This window comes from Falco naumanni, chromosome Z, assembly GCF_017639655.2.
Source record: "Falco naumanni isolate bFalNau1 chromosome Z, bFalNau1.pat, whole genome shotgun sequence".
Classification (NCBI taxonomy): domain Eukaryota; kingdom Metazoa; phylum Chordata; class Aves; order Falconiformes; family Falconidae; genus Falco; species Falco naumanni.
Genome location: NC_054080.1, coordinates 63185985 through 63203711, shown reverse-complemented (window position 1 = coordinate 63203711; position 17727 = coordinate 63185985). Strand labels below are relative to the sequence as shown.

General features: G+C 37.7%; 1 protein-coding gene across 1 annotated transcript in view; it reads left to right on the top strand.

The window, feature by feature from the left end:
- Positions 1 to 17727, top strand: part of CWC27 (CWC27 spliceosome associated cyclophilin) — a 127466-nt gene that overhangs the window by 67591 nt on the left and 42148 nt on the right. The window contains exon 11 of the mRNA XM_040579032.1: positions 13957 to 14054. Within this exon, the coding sequence (XP_040434966.1) occupies positions 13957 to 14054 (98 nt within the window). The remainder of the gene's footprint in view (positions 1 to 13956; positions 14055 to 17727) is intronic.

The window sequence follows — 17727 nt, the reverse complement described above, 5'->3', positions numbered from 1 at the left end:
AATCTCTAATTACATTATAATTTACCTTCCATATGAAATGTCCATATCCAGCATCTCTCATCACATCCTGTCTCTAATGTCTGGATTCTGAATCAAGAACAAACTTGGGAAGTGGTGCGACATGAGGGATTTCTTGTTTCAGTGGACAGCCAGAGGGACTTCATGGCCCATTCTCACTGAAATCCCAACTAAAAGTGGTCTGCTCCATCTGTCAGCATATTTAGATACAGGGGATCATAAAAATAACGCACAGGGTTCTTAAAAGGTTCTCTTAACCATCCTTGTGTTCTGATACAGAAGTAGTTGTAGACTGAGCTATGGTGCTTGACTGGTGCGTGAGCCACAGTTTTTCCAGAGAGAGACAATTCTCTAAATACTACTTGGCTGATTGTGAATGCATTGTACAGTGCATCTCTGAGGATCAGTTCCCTGAAGTGCTGTGTTTACTGCGTGCCTGTGTTTTCTGCCTTTTAACAGAAAATGAGAAACAAGGAGCAGGATGCTGCTGCCAGAGCATCTCATCCAGCCCCTACCTAGCACTCTCTGTCTTCAGGAGCCCCTCACACTTAGACAAGAAGTATGCTGTAAGACAGAGAAATTGTTCTGACAGTGGAAATCCCGGCTTTTGACTTTCCCAGAAAGTCCTGCACCTTCACTCTGTCGCATCATGTACATGTGGTCCCTTCATGTGACAAGAGCGCTTGGGAAAGGCAGTGCTCCAGCTCAGTTTTTTTTTCTTCCTGCCAGAAAAATTCTTTCCAGTCTGCTCTCTCTTGTCTGGATCAGAGGAGCCCCTAGAAGAGGGGCAGCCAGGAAGGATCTTCAGGCTGGATGAATCACCCTGTTGGATCTTTTGAGGCTCAGATAATACTATTGGAAAGAGGATGTTTTTTTTAGCTTTGAGTGAGGCTCAGTGATTGCTTCTAGACTTGAAACATTCTGCAAATCAGTCTTTAAACTGATACTAAGTTGATGACATTTTTATGTCTAGAAAAGCAGTTGTATGTAAAGTTGAGTTTTAGAAGATTAAGTTATTTTATTTCTCTTCAGAGATCTGCTCATTTTCAGTCTTAGTAAAAAAAGAGAATCTACTTGCTTGTGGAGGGTTACAATAGGTAGGTTGAGTAGAATGTTTAGCTGATCTTTCAGACAATTTGGCATTGATCCTGCAAACACCTCAGCACATGCTTAACTTCAAGCCTTTTTTTACATGATTAGAACTGTTAACCACTGTGTACTCAGGGTTCTCAGTTGTAGTTTGCAGTAGCAGAATATTTGAATAGGATTTGTTTATATAAAATATGCATTATATAGAGACTGCAGAGCAGACTCACTTGGGAATAATGTTGCCATTTCGTAATAGGGAAGAATGTTAAAATCTAGAAATGTCTAAGCCAGCTAACTGTGAAACATTGTTGGCAAGATTGTCTTTTTTGAATCTGGCTTTTCAATATAATTACAAATCAAGTAAAGTTGAATGTTTGTTTTATTTAAGGCTGCTCCTGTGACTGAATTTACTATTTTGTATAGACAGGTGCTGTGGCAGGTCAGAAAAGGATTCTGTATGTCTGTGGTGACTATATTTTACAGTGTCTGATAGGTTTTTATGGAAGTAATTTGGTGATCTCATCAACAACAAGTCTATTGTTTCATTACTATCAGATTCAGTGTGTTTGTGATTAAATGAGCAGAATGGAGAACATGAAGGGAGTGCTGTTCACTTTGCAATCATTCCCATCTGTTATAAATTTTTATCAGATGTTGGGAAACAGCAGGCAAAACTCAGAGCAAGTGTTTTACCCAGTTTCCAAGAAACAGTGATATGTAATTGGTGTATGTTGTGCTCTTAGTTCAATCTGTCTATTTAGATATTTGATATCCTATGGTATACTGGTATTAATAGAGTATCTAGAAAGCTATTTTCATCATTCCTCATGTTATTTTCTTTTGAAGGCTCTGATGCAGATATAAATATTTTGGTACTTGGTAATTGTGAGCATTCATGGCACTTACCATAAAATGGAGAGTCAGAGTGAGATTTGGAGAGGAAAATCTCTGTTAGGCATATGCTGCTGTCGTAAGCGTCTTTGCCTCTGTTGACGATGTATTGGCCAGTACAGTTTGCCTCAGAGAAGTGGGAGAGGAATCCATCAGCAATACACATCAGCTGATTTATAATTAGATGGTGCCAAGGAATGAAGTCTTACATTCCTGAAATTCATTTTTAGCATTAGTTGTTCTAAGTAGATGTTCCTGGTTTTCATGTAAATGTCTGAGATACTTTTAATAATGTGAAGGCTCTTACTCCAAAGAAATTGTCTGTGAAAGAATTGTGTGGTCTTATCTGAAGAGTGAAAAATATTTTATCTTTTTTTCCTAAATTACTGAGATTTTACAGTCTCCTTGACTCAGATATTAGAAGTCTGTAGCATTTGTGGGTTTCCTGGGTTTTTTTCATGTTTCCTTTGTTTAATTTTCTTTCTGAAGTGAGTAATTCCATCTTCATGTCAGGGGCGATTTTTCATGGTGGGAATAATCTTTGTTATCCTTTCTGGAGTTTCCTGTATTACTGTGTTGGCCATTTTGACATGGGTTATCCAGATTCATTTATAGTATTCTAAACTGAACAGTATTGGCTGTCTCTGATAGTGCCACTAAAATACTTCTTGTATTATTCTGCTTAATAACTGTACCTTTCATGTTACTCTTTTCCACAACTATGTATTAGTAGAGGTCTTCATTGAGCTGTCAGTAGTAAAGTTCAGAGGCTTTTCATGAATTCATTTTGAACTCATTTTGTTACTTTAGAGCTGTGTAAGGTGTATGAGGATTTCCTTCTGTAGTCTCCTTCAATTTTGGAAGACAGGTCAATCAGAATTTCTGAGAACCTGACTGTGGCCATTTGTTCTATTCTCCATTCCTGAGTTACAAGCATGAGAAATCACTGAATTTTGACTGGGCTTTACTGAGCACCTGATTTTGGATCTTCTGGAAATGTCACCATCAAGTACCTCACTCAGTTTTTTAAGAGTATTTAATTTGAACTATTAATTTTGCCATATCAAAAGTTTATTGCTTATTCTTTTCTCAATTCGGCTATTTTTTTCAGCATGTGCTTTGTTTTCAATCCATTTCTCACCATTTGCTTTCTCTCTTTTTTTTTTTTAGACTCATTTGTGAAGGCTGTTTGAATATTTAGAGCTGTTCACCTTATCCATTACTCAGTTCATCCACACTTTCACCAACACATTGGCATGAAACTGCTAGTTCATTGAGATAGCACAGAGACTTACTGTACAAGCTTATGTTCATTGTATTAGTTACTTAAAACAACTCACCAGAAGCTGCCATGAGGTTTACTGTTTTTCCTTGGTCATCCCTTTTGTTCTAAAGATACAGTGTTTGTTAGTCATCTGATACAACATTGTTTTTAAGGTGAGTTAATGGAACAGCCATTCCCGACATCCTTCCAGAGGATGTACTCCAGAGTTTTATCACACTTTAATATGTTGGTATTTCTTCTCCTGACACCTCTGTCTCTGATCTTGTCTCATCTTTATGCCCAAGTCAGGTCAGATACTTAAGAGTTTTCTCCCTAGCACCTTCTTTTGAGAAAGCTGACACGAATCAGTCATGAATCAGTCATTTATCTTATCGGCAGTGGTTTTGTTTTCCTTTATTGTTCCCTTTAATCCCATGTGACCTAGTGACCTCTTCCTTCTCTTATGTTTTCTTGTTTTAATTAATTCAGTCATTTTAGCATTAATACCTTCAGCTGTTTCCTCTTTAAAACTCATCATAGCCCCTTTTATACATCTTTTAACATGTGACCTGCTACAATCTGTCCTGACAGCCCTGGCTTTAGATTTACAGATACAAAATTATTTGGTTTGAGTAACCTCTTAAACTTTGTCCTTCAGTCACACTTAAATTCCTTGTGTTTCTGGTCCCCTTTTTTGTGAGGTTTGCATTGCATCTAATATTTTTTTGTTTCACAGGAAGCATCTGTGTTACTTTTAAAGCATTTACTACTTTTATCTAAAACATTAGAACTTGTCTGACTTGCCTGGTGAAACCACCCTTGTAAGTTTTCATATTGACTTACAGATTTGGTTTGCTTCCTCTAAAATGGTAGAACAATATGATATAATGTTCTAGATTTGAAAGTAAGAATAATTAAAGAAAACAATTAGTGGCTAATAGAAAAAATGTGTTGAATTGGTTTACTAAAACAGATTCTGCAAAAGTAGCCTGTCTCTAGGTATTTCCTGAGAAAAAGAAGCTTTTTTTCTAGGCTAAATATATATGATAAAACATTATTCTGGACTAAGCTGGAGGAAATGGTTAAAATGAAAGCGAGGGGAATATAGATCAAGAACTGTAAGATAGGTAAGAAGTTGGTTAAAGGAGAATATAAATGATGTTGAAAGAGCAGCTATTGTTTTGGGTCAAATTTATTAGAACAGTTTTTATTTCAGGTTTTCGGTAATACTTTAAATATTAAAACAAACAAAACAAAACCCCCAAAGTTTGTTAAAATAATCTCGTAAATAGTACAGAGTTGGAAAGTAATGTAATGAGATGGGATTAATTTGGGTAGGAATATCCTAATGGAAAATTGGATGATCTCAAAGCTTGAATAATAGAAATAGGGTGAAGCTTAACAGTCATAGGATCATGACGAATTTACCCTGCAAGCTGTCATCCAGAAGTGACAGAGGAGGGAAACCTCTTAATTACAACAGCTGTGAATGACCAGTGTGGTGTGTAATTACAAAAAAAGAATAAAGGCAAGTGCATTTCTGTGAAGCATTAACTAAGCATTTAGAATCCAGATACATATGCTATTGACCTGGATGAGAGATGCTGGCAATCTCCTCCAGTTTTTCTGTTTATTTGTTTTAGTTTAATGGTGTTGCTGTCTTACATTAGCCACAGTTAGGTTCTTCTCTTACATTGTGAAAATTTAGGTTCTTCTGTCTGTTCCAGAACCTGCTTTGAACGTAGATGTGCAGATAATGCATAAAATCAGCTTTAAGTTAAAACTATGATATATGCTTCTATATGTGCCCTAATGCATACATCTGCAGTTTCTGGCAGTGTGACTGGTGGCTGAACAATGTAAGCAAAGAAAGTTCGTAGGGAAAGCTAATACCTTTTATTAAGCAAACTGGAAGAAAAATAAACTAGCTGAAGAAGAGCTCATGTGCACTGAAACCTGTGGGTTTTTTTCCCCTCTCCGTCTGTCTTAGTTGCCATAATGGAATAGATCACTTCCCCCGTTATATCTTTCTTCTTCTTGCACAAGTTTATACTTCATGCTCTGCCTGTGGGCACTGCTGTTTTGCTAAGCTTCTCCCAACAGAGTAAAATGGTAATGTTCTTCATCAGTTTCAGCAAATGAGAATTCATTGGTTAGTGCTGTGATGGCATAAATGACATACAGTGTCATTTATAATCCAATATGCCTAATTACATTAAAATAGAGTGCCAGTTATCTGATGCTTTAATTATGTGATCTGCTTATTCATACTCAGGTTTATGGAAATGGAAAGACAATAGTCTTTGATCATGCCAGTCCTATTAGATTGCAGCACTGAAGTCTTTCAGTAGTCCTAGATAAAATCTATAAATATTGGTAGTTTGTCCATAAATTCTTTTAGTGCAGGAGTTTAAACAAAGACTTACAGTACTAATTTCAAACTGTAGTTTACCAATTACTGTTAGAATCAAAACCAGCATTAAATGTTAGCATTAGTGTTAGCACATGTGTCCACACAGGGCCCAGCAGCTATATATTAAAATACAGGTTTCCAGTGTCAAGACCTGCTGAATATGTCTCCCACCATTTTTGTATCATCATCTTACTTGAGATGTGACTGTGGTGTAGCATTTGCAGAAGTCAGACAGACATATATCTGATTTCTACAGCAAAATAAGGCTGGCAAAAAGACACAGTGTGTTTTCCAAACCTACAGGGTTTTTTCTCATTTTTACAGCTGTAAAATTTTTGCAGTGTCAGAGATGAACAATAATGTAATCCAGACAAAAATAAGATCCCTGAACCCTAGAAAGGTCTTATTTTTACATAGAAATGGGGGAATTTACTATCCATTCCAAGAACTCTATGTTCTGCAGGTACCCCAAGGGGCAGAAGGGGGAATATCAGAAAAGGCTTCAAATCTGACATTTTAGAGCAGACATTTCTCTTGATTCTTCCACACATTCTGCACATCAGGTAGTTGTACAAGTCTGACATTTTATATTGTTTCATTTTATTGTTAGTGGTCTATTTAGAAATACTACTTGTATTTTAACTTAGAATTGGAATTTTCAAACAATGCATTATGCATTTTTTTTAGTATCTAGCAGAAACTGAAAGCTGTCATCTGAACAGGGGTTCTTCCTCATTGTTCCTGATATTAAGGTGTCCACTTGTCTGTTCTACAATGACCTTACCATATAAATCATGGGTGCTATTGATATCATAGGCATTGAAAATTATCATTAGTAAATTTAAGAAAGAGAACATGGAATGTGCTTTTTACCTTAATACCTTTGGGAAAAGAAATGCAACTGCGTTTAATCCAGGACTTCCTTCCAGGCTATTAGCTTACATTATGAAGGGATACAGTTGTACTACAGCTCGATTTTTACTTGGTTTATCTAAACTAAACTAGAATAATCTATTCTGCCATGAAATTAACATGACCAGTGTTAAAGTATATTAAAGTACTTCAGTATTAATTTTATTTTATTAAGGTGTTAAAGGATGCTGCTCGTGTAAAAATTAAACTTATGTGACAATCTTGACATGCTTTTATTATAGATAACATTTTAAAAATGTGAAGTAAACTGAATAAGAGTATTTTTTTTTCTTGTTCTGATATGTATACTTTGAACAACACTCACTAAATAATGTTACTATTTACGGATACCAGTTAGTAATTTTCCTCTGATGATACTGAATGAGAAGACAGCAAAAGCAAATGAAAGGAAATGGCCTTTAAAAACAATAAAACCAACGTAATTATAACACCATAAAAAGAGGAAGGGAAATAACATGCTATGCCATCAAAAATAATAATTTAATGTAATACTTTTTATTACAGAAGACAGCACTTCCCTGAATAAATTCTTGTTTCAACTACAGCATATCTTTTAGAAAAACACACAGTCCAATGATGCAGAATACATCATAACCTTTCAGTTGTTCAGTCACTGAACAGTTTCTCCATTATAAATTCACATTTACCTGAGTGAATCCTCTGACTGTGAGGCTCTCTGTATAGTTTTGGCACCATCTGAGTACCTAAGTTTTGAAAGAATGTGGCCTTGTTTAATATTGTGTGTGCAGGGTCAGTGATGACTGTGTGCTAGGATAACCTCAAGCAGGTTGGCCCTAGGGGCTTAGGTGCCGTTTAGAGGGGGAAAGGTGAATACTCTTGAATTGTAGTGAAGTTTAGACTGGAGTTGGAATACATTTGGAAATATATAGAAGGCAAAGTTTTCAGGCATTTTGTGATGGGAATGGTATCAAGTGAAATTCAGCATCTACTGAGCTTTGTCATCACTGGATGGGGAATATCTAAATTACAGTTTCAAATATATGCACCCACCTTTTCCCTAAATCACAGCTGAATAAGGTCCTGTGCTTCTCTAGGTCTTATTTGTGTCTGTGTATCGTATATATTTTATTAGTTACAGATTTTATATGCTTAAATAAATACAGCCAGTTATGGTTTATATATACATGTGCATGAGCCTGCAAGTACAAAGAGACATACATATATATATGTATGTATGTATGTATATAGAAGAAGATGGGTAGGTTTGTGTTTGTGCGTAGCAAGTATAATTATATGGTCACTTACACCAAAATCACAAGTAGTGTTTATTTCTGTAATCAGTTCTCTTTTCCTCTGCCAAAGTGAAGACAAATACAGAACTTCTCCTTTTTGAATTAAGAAGTTACTTTGTAAATTCAGAGGAACCCTTATTACTTGCAGCAAGACACCTTCAGTACATGGCGCTTGGAAAAAAGGTTTATTTAACTTAGAATATTTGGCTAAATTTCCAATTTATTTTATTCCTTATTAACTAAGTATTAATTCCTGATTTAAAATGCTAAAGAAAACCAAAATAGATTTATTAGAAAGCTGGAGCGTGGAATATGCGATGTTGTAAAGATAACTGCAAAACCCCCTACTATTAAGAGAAAAGTGTATTGAAATATAAAGCTTTAATACCAGTACAGATAAAAGCTGAGAGATGGAAGATCTGTATAGTAAACAAGCACTGTAAGTGGGTTTTGCAGGCCTAATGTACTGAAACTCTATACCACAGCATACCACCTTGAGTTTTTGGATCTATGCTTGCTCACAGCTCGTCAGCTACGGGTGCAGCATAGGAAGTCTGTCCTTGTTCAGTTGTGGGTTAGATCCTTAGTGACAGAACCGGGCTAAGAGTTATGTTATTAACCTTTAGTCTTGTGTTCAACCCACTGCTTCCCACTGCATTTGGTTGGGATGGAATCCTGATCTGCCAAAATCTTCTTTCTTTCAAATTCAGTAGGAGGATTAAGGGTAGGCAGTCTCCAGCAGATTGTGTGTGGAGTCTGTCCAGCCGTGGGGATGTCTCTAGGCTTCTAGGATATTATAACATTATATGACTTGTGACATTAATCTCTGAAATATTTTTAGACTTGGAGTCAAGAAACTTTTGAAGATTATGTATTGAAATAATCAATGAAAAAAATCTTTTAACCTTGGGATCATAGAAAATAGAGGAAGATTTTTCAGACCAATACTTCTGCGTGTCTGAGGCCTGCTTCACCATGAAGTACATAAAACTGCAAATAAATAACGAAGGTACTTCTGCTGTATTGGAGTTAAGGGTTCACAGTCATTAGGTGCAAGCTGAATTGTTTGAGATATGTTGATCCACTTTACTGCTGGCTTAGAGATTAGCAGACAAATAGTGTTTATGGTTGAATCACAGAATTATAGAATGGTTTGACTTGGAATGGACATGTAAAAGTCATCTAGTCCAACCCCCCTGCCATGGGCAAGGACATCTTCAACTCTGTAATTTGCTCAGAGCCCCATCCAGGCTGACCTTGAATGTTGCCAGGGATGGGGTGTCTACCACCTCTCTGTGCAGTCCATTCCAGTGTCTCACCACCCTCATAAAAAATCTCTTTTATCTAATCTGAATCCAGCCTCTTTTAGCTTAAAACCATTACCACTTATCCTATTGCTACAGGCCTTACTAAGAGTCTGTCCCCATCTTTCTTGAGTACTGAAAGGCCACAATAAGGTCTCCCTGGAGCCTTCTGTTCTCCACACTGAGCAACCCCCAACTCCGCCTTTCCTCACAGGAAAGGTGCCCCAGACCTTTGATCATTTTTGTGGCTCTCCTCTGGACCTGCTTTGACAGATTTGTGTCTTTGTTGTGCTGAGGGCCCCAGAGCCAGACACAGCACACCAGATGTGGTCTTAACAAAGCAGAACAGAATCACCTCCCTCAACCTGCTGGCCATGCTTCTTTGACGCAGCCCAGGATATGGTTGGTTTTCTGGGCTGCAAGTGCACTTTGCAAGCTCATGCTGAGCTTCTCATCTGCTGGTGCCCTAAGCCCTTCTCCACAGGGCTGCTCTCAATCCTTTCATCCCTCAGCCTGCACTGATACCAGGGGTTGCTGTGACCAAGGTGCAGGACCTTGCACTTGGCCTTGTAGAACCTCCTGAGGTTCACATGGGCTCACTTCTTGAGCTTGTCCAGGTCCCTCTGGATGGTATCTCATCCCTCAGGTGTCATCAGCAAACTTGCTGAGGTTGCACTCAATCCCACTGTCTGTGTCATTGATGAAGATACTAGACAGTCTCAATATGGTATCCCCTGAGGGACACCACTTGCCACTAATCTCCATCCAGACATTGAACTGTTGAAATGGGAGATCAAAGACAGAATGAAGTGTTGTCAAAATATAGGGATTGTTCTGGGATATCCAAATCGAATGTGGAATAAAATCACACTGGGAAGGGAACGTTCTGGTTTAAAAGAAATATGAAATCAGTGAAAAAGAATACTGATATGGCTATGAATATGTCAAATTAAAATACAGATACCAACAGGAAAGGCCAAAAGAGTCAATGATAACTTGATTACATTACCATGATGCTTAAAGTAAGCAAGGAGGCATCTTTTAAACAGTTTAGATGAAAAAGCAGGTGGGGGGACACCTGAGGTAGGTTATGCATTAAGTCATCTCCTATATTAAAATGGTAAAATCATTATATAGAAAATTTAAAATTACTCATAATGTTCTGTGTGTGGAAGAAAGGAGTAAAAAGTTCACATCCATTAGAAAGCAGGAAGCTGGGCAGCATCTTTCATGATTAAGCATTTTCAGGTAACAGGCCTAGCTAACTTAGTCTAAAAATGTTGCTGAAAATGCAATGCTTTCTGCTGTACTGATGTTCATTTTTAATAAAAAATGGAAAATCGTGAGAATTCCAATGACCAGAACTACTATTTCAGAGTCTAATCATGGCAAAAGGTATGATGTAGAGAAATAAAGACAAGTTAACCTTACTTGACTCCTAACCAGGTATAGCAGAATGCTTTGTTTGGTACGCTCTTCAGGAAAAAAAAAATAGGCTGAAGTTGCATCCAATGCTGGTTAGAGTGATTTTTCAAGTAGTAGATAACTTGTGTTGCCTTTTGGGGAAACTGGAGGAAGGGGATGACAGGTTTAAAAAGGATTGACTTTTTTGATTTACAAAAATAACTGTTGGTGTAGTGTTTATAGTACAGGTAGACTTGTATCAAACATTTGTTTAAAAACCACTGATATCTTTGTGTTTAAAAAGACTTTATAAGAAAATGATAGGATGCATGGGAACAGACCATTACAAATAATTTGAATTGAATACCTAAGTGGCCATAATGACATAAAAACCCTCTTGTCATACAATTAAATACCAGGCTGGAAATTAGAAATGCAGGGTTGTAGCTGCAGGATAGTACAACTGCTGAGTGACATTTTTGAAAGAAGTGACTAAGAGGTGGGTTTAGTGTCACTGTGGAAACTCATGTGAGTGGTCAGTGCAGTGACAACCATGTGTTCCTTGGTGAGTTAAAACTAAGGTGCCAAGTGCACTATCGGCAGGGCCCTACAGGAATGCTGGAACCCATCAGTATGTCTCATTCTGAAGCTGATGTTCAAAAAGATTGTGGAACACACTGCAGGGTGTCCTGAAATAGATGGTGGATTAAAGCTGGGAGAACATCCTCTCCTTTAAAAAGAATTCTTAAAGAAGTATAAATTACTTAGTTTGCTAAAGGGAAGCCTGAGTGGTGGCTAAGATAACAGTGTAGAGGTGATTTTTGATCATGCATTCAAATAGTTTACTAGGAAAGCTGATGCCTTCACCATGCATGATGTCTTTAGTATGTAACTAGATTTCAGCCTGAAGTTACCCAAGGTCTTGTAGCTCCTAGATTCTGGAGTTCCTGTCAGTCCTAGGAAACTAATGCACAGTCCTCTCAAATCAAGCCACAGCTGAACCAGATAATTCAAAGGGATTCCTAGACCTGATTTCACTAGAAGTCTTATAGATTAAAAAAATGTATTTATTCTGAGGAAGCAACCTGAAAATTCTGGAGTTAGACAGTTTGTCCTGAAACAGTTTGACTTTTTTTAAAAAAAAAGTTTTCTGCAGAACAAATATTCTGATTTCAGTAAACTTTAGTATGAGTAGGAAAAAGGAATAATCTTTTTTTATTGCTGTGTCATTCTAAAATTGGACTTCAACAGGCAGTTTTTTGGGTTTTCTTTTTTCTTACAGTGCTTTCTGGAATTAAGTATCCTAGAAAGTATTGGCAATATTACTTAGAGAAAAAGAATATGCTTTATAATTCTTGTCTTCAGAAACACTTAATACATAGTTTATTGTATGCATGCACGCATATACACACAGTTATTTCTTTGCTTGATCTTGAATACAGAACAGATGGTTGAGACTGTTATGACCATTGTACTCAGCCTATCAGTAAAGTTGTTTAAGAGCTGCTGTCTTTCAGGATCTTCCAACTTCAGTCAGAAAAAGATACTGAGGGTTATACGGTTAAGAGATTGTAGTGATTACACAAAAATAGTTAGGCTAAGCTACTTCAGGTAAAAGGGTAAAAGCTGTTGTTTATGTATAAGCTTACATATTTGGAAAGTTACGGCTTTCATTTACTATAAAATGTAATTAACTTGCAAAAGTTATATAAAAAAATCACTGGTTGTAGGAAATTTGGTCCATGTCATCTAGCTTTAGAAGAAATTTCTGGAAGATAGAATCCAGATTGGTGCTTAAGCAATTTCACTGAAATATTCTTCACAAACTGTGGAGATAATAGATCAGTTTTAAAGGATTGGCTACTTTTCTGTTTTCAAAATATGAAATACAGGACGGAAGTACTTCTTGGTTTTGTATGCAACATTGGCAATGCCATTTCTGGAAAAGAAAAAACAGTTGCATGTCACTTCTTTGTTTTCTATTTGTGTGTTTTGGCCCTTCAAAATGGTGGTAAGTAGTCAGAGAATGAGTTTACACCTGCTGTGGAAGTACCTCTCTGTGTTGAGGGAGGAGGGAGGACAGCTTTGAGGCTGCAGGAAGTGGCAAGAAGATGAAGAACAGGGAGCAAGAGCAAGAGGAGAGCCTGCAGTGTAGCAGCGGGACTGAGAGAGCAGTGAGGCAAGCTTGGAGGGGACAGAGCCTGTGTAGTGACAGAAACTTTCCAGGGACAGGTGGCAACTGCATAATTGGCTACAAACCAACTACTAGGTTATATGAAACCTCAGTGCAAATGTAGGGCGCAGGTACAGACTGATTTGTAGTCCCTTATTTTAATTCTACTCCATCAATTTGACATTTTCCTGTTTACAGAACGTTAGTTATTTCTAGTTCTGTTCCAGTAAATCTGGTTTGTGAGTATGGCCTGACATTTCTACCAGTCAGTACTTGTGGCTTCCTCTTCAGCACGCAGACTTTTTGGATTACCCTGCTCATCAACTTAACTTGGTAAAGTGAGCCTAGGAATAATAACTGTAGGAAGCATGGAGCCTCTAAGGAGCGAAGTATCAAAGTCCTTTATTGACACAGTACTGATCATAGAGAGAGCTTGAAAAGGCATTTCAGAATTAGGCCGTGTAGGAATTAGGACCTTCTGTGTTCTGTGCAGAAACCTCTTTCCACAGGAGGGGGAAAAAAACCACACACACTGGAGGGGTGTGTGGGGGGTGTGTGTGCACTGAACAGTTGTCATTAGCTAGTTTGTTCTTCATACCGTAATAGCTGAAGGCAACTAAGAGAAGGAGCGTGTTGTTGCTCTTACAGGAAAACTTCTGATGTGCTAGGCTTTGTTACTCATAAGTGCCACTTGTAACCCCCTCTTCCTGGGTTCCTGTCACTGCATTTTGACATTCTAAATATTGCAAACATACTTCTATTGACATGAGTGTTGATTCTGCTGTACAACTTCTGTAAGAAAATGTTACAGAGTACTAGATTAGTGTTGTGATGCAGCTTGCTTCCGTATTACCCCCAATTTATATAAAAGCAATGGAGTTACTTGGGTTAAAACTGTCTTTTTATCCTTCCTCTATGGCTTTCTTTTCATGATGGAAAAGGAGAAATGTAGTCGTTAAAAGCTGTTAACATGCCTTAGTGTAGCTTCTGCTATGCTGTTGCCATCTGTTCTGTTCTTTTGTTGTCTCTGCTGATGAAAATATGAACTTTCTTAGGTTCTAATTGATTTTTAAGCCATGTCCCTAGCATTGCTGAGTCAGTACCTTTCCTTGTTTGTATCAGAGATTTACTGCCCATTGACTTCAATTCTGTTTTTTCTAAGTGGCTTTAGATTCCCAGAAGATAAATTCTTGTAAATATTTTTCTCTTTGCAGTGAGGAGCTACGGAAAGAAGTGCGACAGCTGAAGCGTGAACTGCTGGAAGCAAAGCAGAAAAAAGAAGAGCGAGCTTTAAAACCCAAAGAAAAGGAAGGTAAGAGTATATTACATCAGGTGTTGTGTAGATCTCCAGTTAACATTCCAATTTTGAAGTTTTTAGTAGTTTTGTGTTATATGTGGTTAAATGTGGACACCATATTGTTGAAATTTAGAATTTTTTTTCCAATAAAATTGAATTTCCTTAATAATGGTAGTAATGTAAGGATGCCAGCATATAAATAAATTGTACAGGTGGCATTTATTCTTTCAGATGAGGTAATATTTGTCCTTCCAAGTTGGGCAAGCTTCTGGATTTGAAGTACCATGGTGTATGATTGAATTCTTTGGTGGTATATTGGGTCTTGCTGAGCCCCACAGCAGCCCTCACAGTGCTGTGCTTGGTTTGGTAGCTGGAAAGGTGGTGATAACACACCAGGGTTCTGGCTGCTGCTGAGCAGGGCTCACCCCGCATCAAGGCTGTCTCTCCAACCTTCCCCTCATCCTCACCAGTCGGGGGGGGAGAAGGGGGCAAGATACCAGGAGGGGACATAGCCAGGACAGCTGACCTAAAGTGACCAGGGGGATATTCCATACCATGTAACGGCTGCTCAGATATAAAAGCTAAGGAGAAAGGAGGAGGACAAAGGGGGGGGCATTCATTGTTTATGGTGATTGTCTTCTGGAGAAACCGCTACAGGTACTGAAGCCCTGCTTCCTGGAAAGTGGCTGAGCATCATCTGCTGGTGGGAAATAGAGAATAACAACTATTTTCCTTTGCTTCTGTGCATGTGACTTCTGCTGTTGCTTCATTAAACTGCCTTTATCTTGACCTCAACAGTTTTTTTCACCTTATTTTCTCCCCCCTCTATTCTGCTGAGGAGGGGAGCGATAGAGCAGCCTGGTGGGCACCTGGCATCCAGCCATGGTCAACCCACCACAGCTGGGTATTTACCTGTTCAAACATGACTTAGAAAGTCTTCTTGGCATTCTGACTTGAAAAGGTACTTAAATGCAGATGGTTAACTTTGAACTCAAAGCTGCTGACTTCAAACTTTTGTGCATCTTAGGACACCAGTGGAACTCAAATTCAGAACGTCAGTTCCATGTGCGTTTTCCATAAACCTAAGCAGAATGGGGTCTTTCAATGCCTGCTTCCTGGTCAGAAAAAAAATATATTCTATTTCTTTCTAAATGTGCATGAGTTGCTAAGTTTATAATAGTATGTAAAGTGCATGTTTTAGTGCAGGTGGATGTGTCACCCTTTAATAGCTGAACTGAAGAAAAAGAAAAAGGACTGTTTTTTAAGCACACTGGTGTTGCTAGATATGTTTCTGGAGTGGATTCTTGGTCCAGTTCTCAATACCATAAGAAATATGGAAGAAAAAATAAAATTATTCAGAAAAAAAATCCAAGTGACACACAATTTATAGGAGTGATAGAAATTATAATTTCTAGAAAAATTCATGGACTCTCTTGAGCAACAGATGAGCTTGGTCAGCAGCCAGTTTGGGAAAATGAAAAATATAGTATCCTGTACTTGTGTATGAAACCTAGCACCAAATTTTACAAAGCAGCAGCTCTGAAAAAGTCCTAGTAATCATGCTCAGTTACTGAATTGATATAAACTATTGTTGGCAAGACAAGGAATGCTATCACTGGCCATGTAATAAAAGAACTGCAAGCACAAAAGGTAAAGAGTAGTCCTTCTGTACATATATGATAAATTACTTTTAGTAGTGCCATGTATGGCATGTAATACTATTGCTTCAACGTTATCCCTGTTCTGGTGCCAGTTAAGTCAGAGGACTTACTGCAGAGTAATTTGAGTAAATCCACCTTTACAGTGACAGACTAAAGTAATACTTGGCCAATACTCATAGTTACTACTATGGTACAGTTTTGAAGGATACCTTTCATTTGAGGAAAGGGAACCTAAATGCCAGAGTTGTTGGGGGTTTTACTTTCTTTGAAATAATAAGCAGGTGGAAGACAATCCTATTGTCAATCTGTAGGTAACAGCTAATGGTCAAAATAATCTTTTTGGAAAAATCTTGGTTTTCCTTGTTGTGATTACTGTCAGAGCACAGGAAGGAGTCTGTTACAGTAGCTGATGAGAAAGATATGTGGCAGGAAAGAACCTATTCAGAAAGTTCTTGGAGTAGCTACACTAAAAATTCTAAGAATAAACATTTTCTAAACTTTAAGATACAATTAAAAAAATTACATGAGATGCAAATGGTGAAGGGCAAAATGATTAATGAAAATACAGTAACAGGAGATGAATGAGCAAGAAGAGAGTTCATTGTCTTTGGCTAAACAAAGAGGAAATAAACTTGAATGCTTGTTTTCATTCTCTTTAGCACAGCGGTCAACTTTGATCATATGGTTACGTATGATTAGTTGGCATAGAAAGAAGTATTCCAGTACAGAACAAGCAAGTAGAGACTACTTAAATAAATTAGGTGCATTAAAATCATTGGAACTTGATGGTGTTCACTGAAGCATATTAGGGAGTTGGCTAAAGCAGTCCCAGAGACATTAATACCAACAAAAGATTAACAAAGTGCTTTCAGAGAATTGTTTGTAATCAAACTGGAAAGCAGGATTTCTGGGAACCTGTTTATTAGTGATCTGGAGAAAACAACAGATTACCTTTACAAAATTTGCAGACTAAAAAAATATATGGGAAATACATGGGACAAGGGAAGAGGAAGATGAAAGAAAACAGTAAAGAAAAAAAGCAAACTCATGTGATAAGGTTGCATTTTCACATGGGGTTGTTAAACAGAAGAGCCGAGTGGCTCACTCTCTTCCCTTGCACTAGTCCATGTTAGAGCTTTTACTGATCTGATTCAGTTTAAATTGGAAGAAAAGTGTGCCTTTTAGCTATGGTAGGATATATTTGTGTGGGATTGGTAGACTGAGTCAGTTCATAAAGGTTAAAAGCCAGGTCAGGATAAACAAAATACATTTACCTTGGGAGATCTTGGGCGGGGAGGAGGGGGGGAAGGGTTATAGTAAGTGGTTTGTATGTATCTCAAATGATGAGTTGCACAAACACAAGATGTTAGGTAGCACTTGGGCAGCTTAAAATCCAGAAAACATAATAATTAGAAAGCTGAGAGTAAGCTGATAGTGGCATGCTATTAAAAAAGACTAAATTGTACCGTAAAATATATAAAATGGACTGTTGTATGCAAGTCAGACTCATTTTCTGTTCAGCCTGAGCAAGTCTTCAGCCTGAATCCTTTGCCCAGTTTTGGCAATTGTGCTTGAAAAAAACCCGTACAAGGCATGTCAAGGGAGGACAGAGGAGAGCAACAAAGGTGACTGATGATCTAGAAAGCATATTTGAAGATTGTAAGAATTTTGTGTTTAGTTTAGAGAAGAGGTGACTTTGTAAAAGGAGATACATTAATGATCATTAAGAATGTTAAAGGCTACTATGGAGAATGATTTTCCATGTTCTATGGAAACACTGTGGAGAGGACAGGAGATAATAGGTTTCAATTGCAGCTGAAGAGATTTAGGTTAAACGTTAGGGAAAACTTCCCAAAGGTACCGGGATAGCTGACCTACAAAGTGGAACTTCTCAATAATGAATTAAGCAAATACTTCTTATGACTGATGTAGATAAGGTTGATCCTGCGTTTTGGGAGGAATATGCTTAGATGTTCTGTTTGTCAAGATTCTGTGAAGTACCACTTACAAGAAAGGTAAGATGTCAA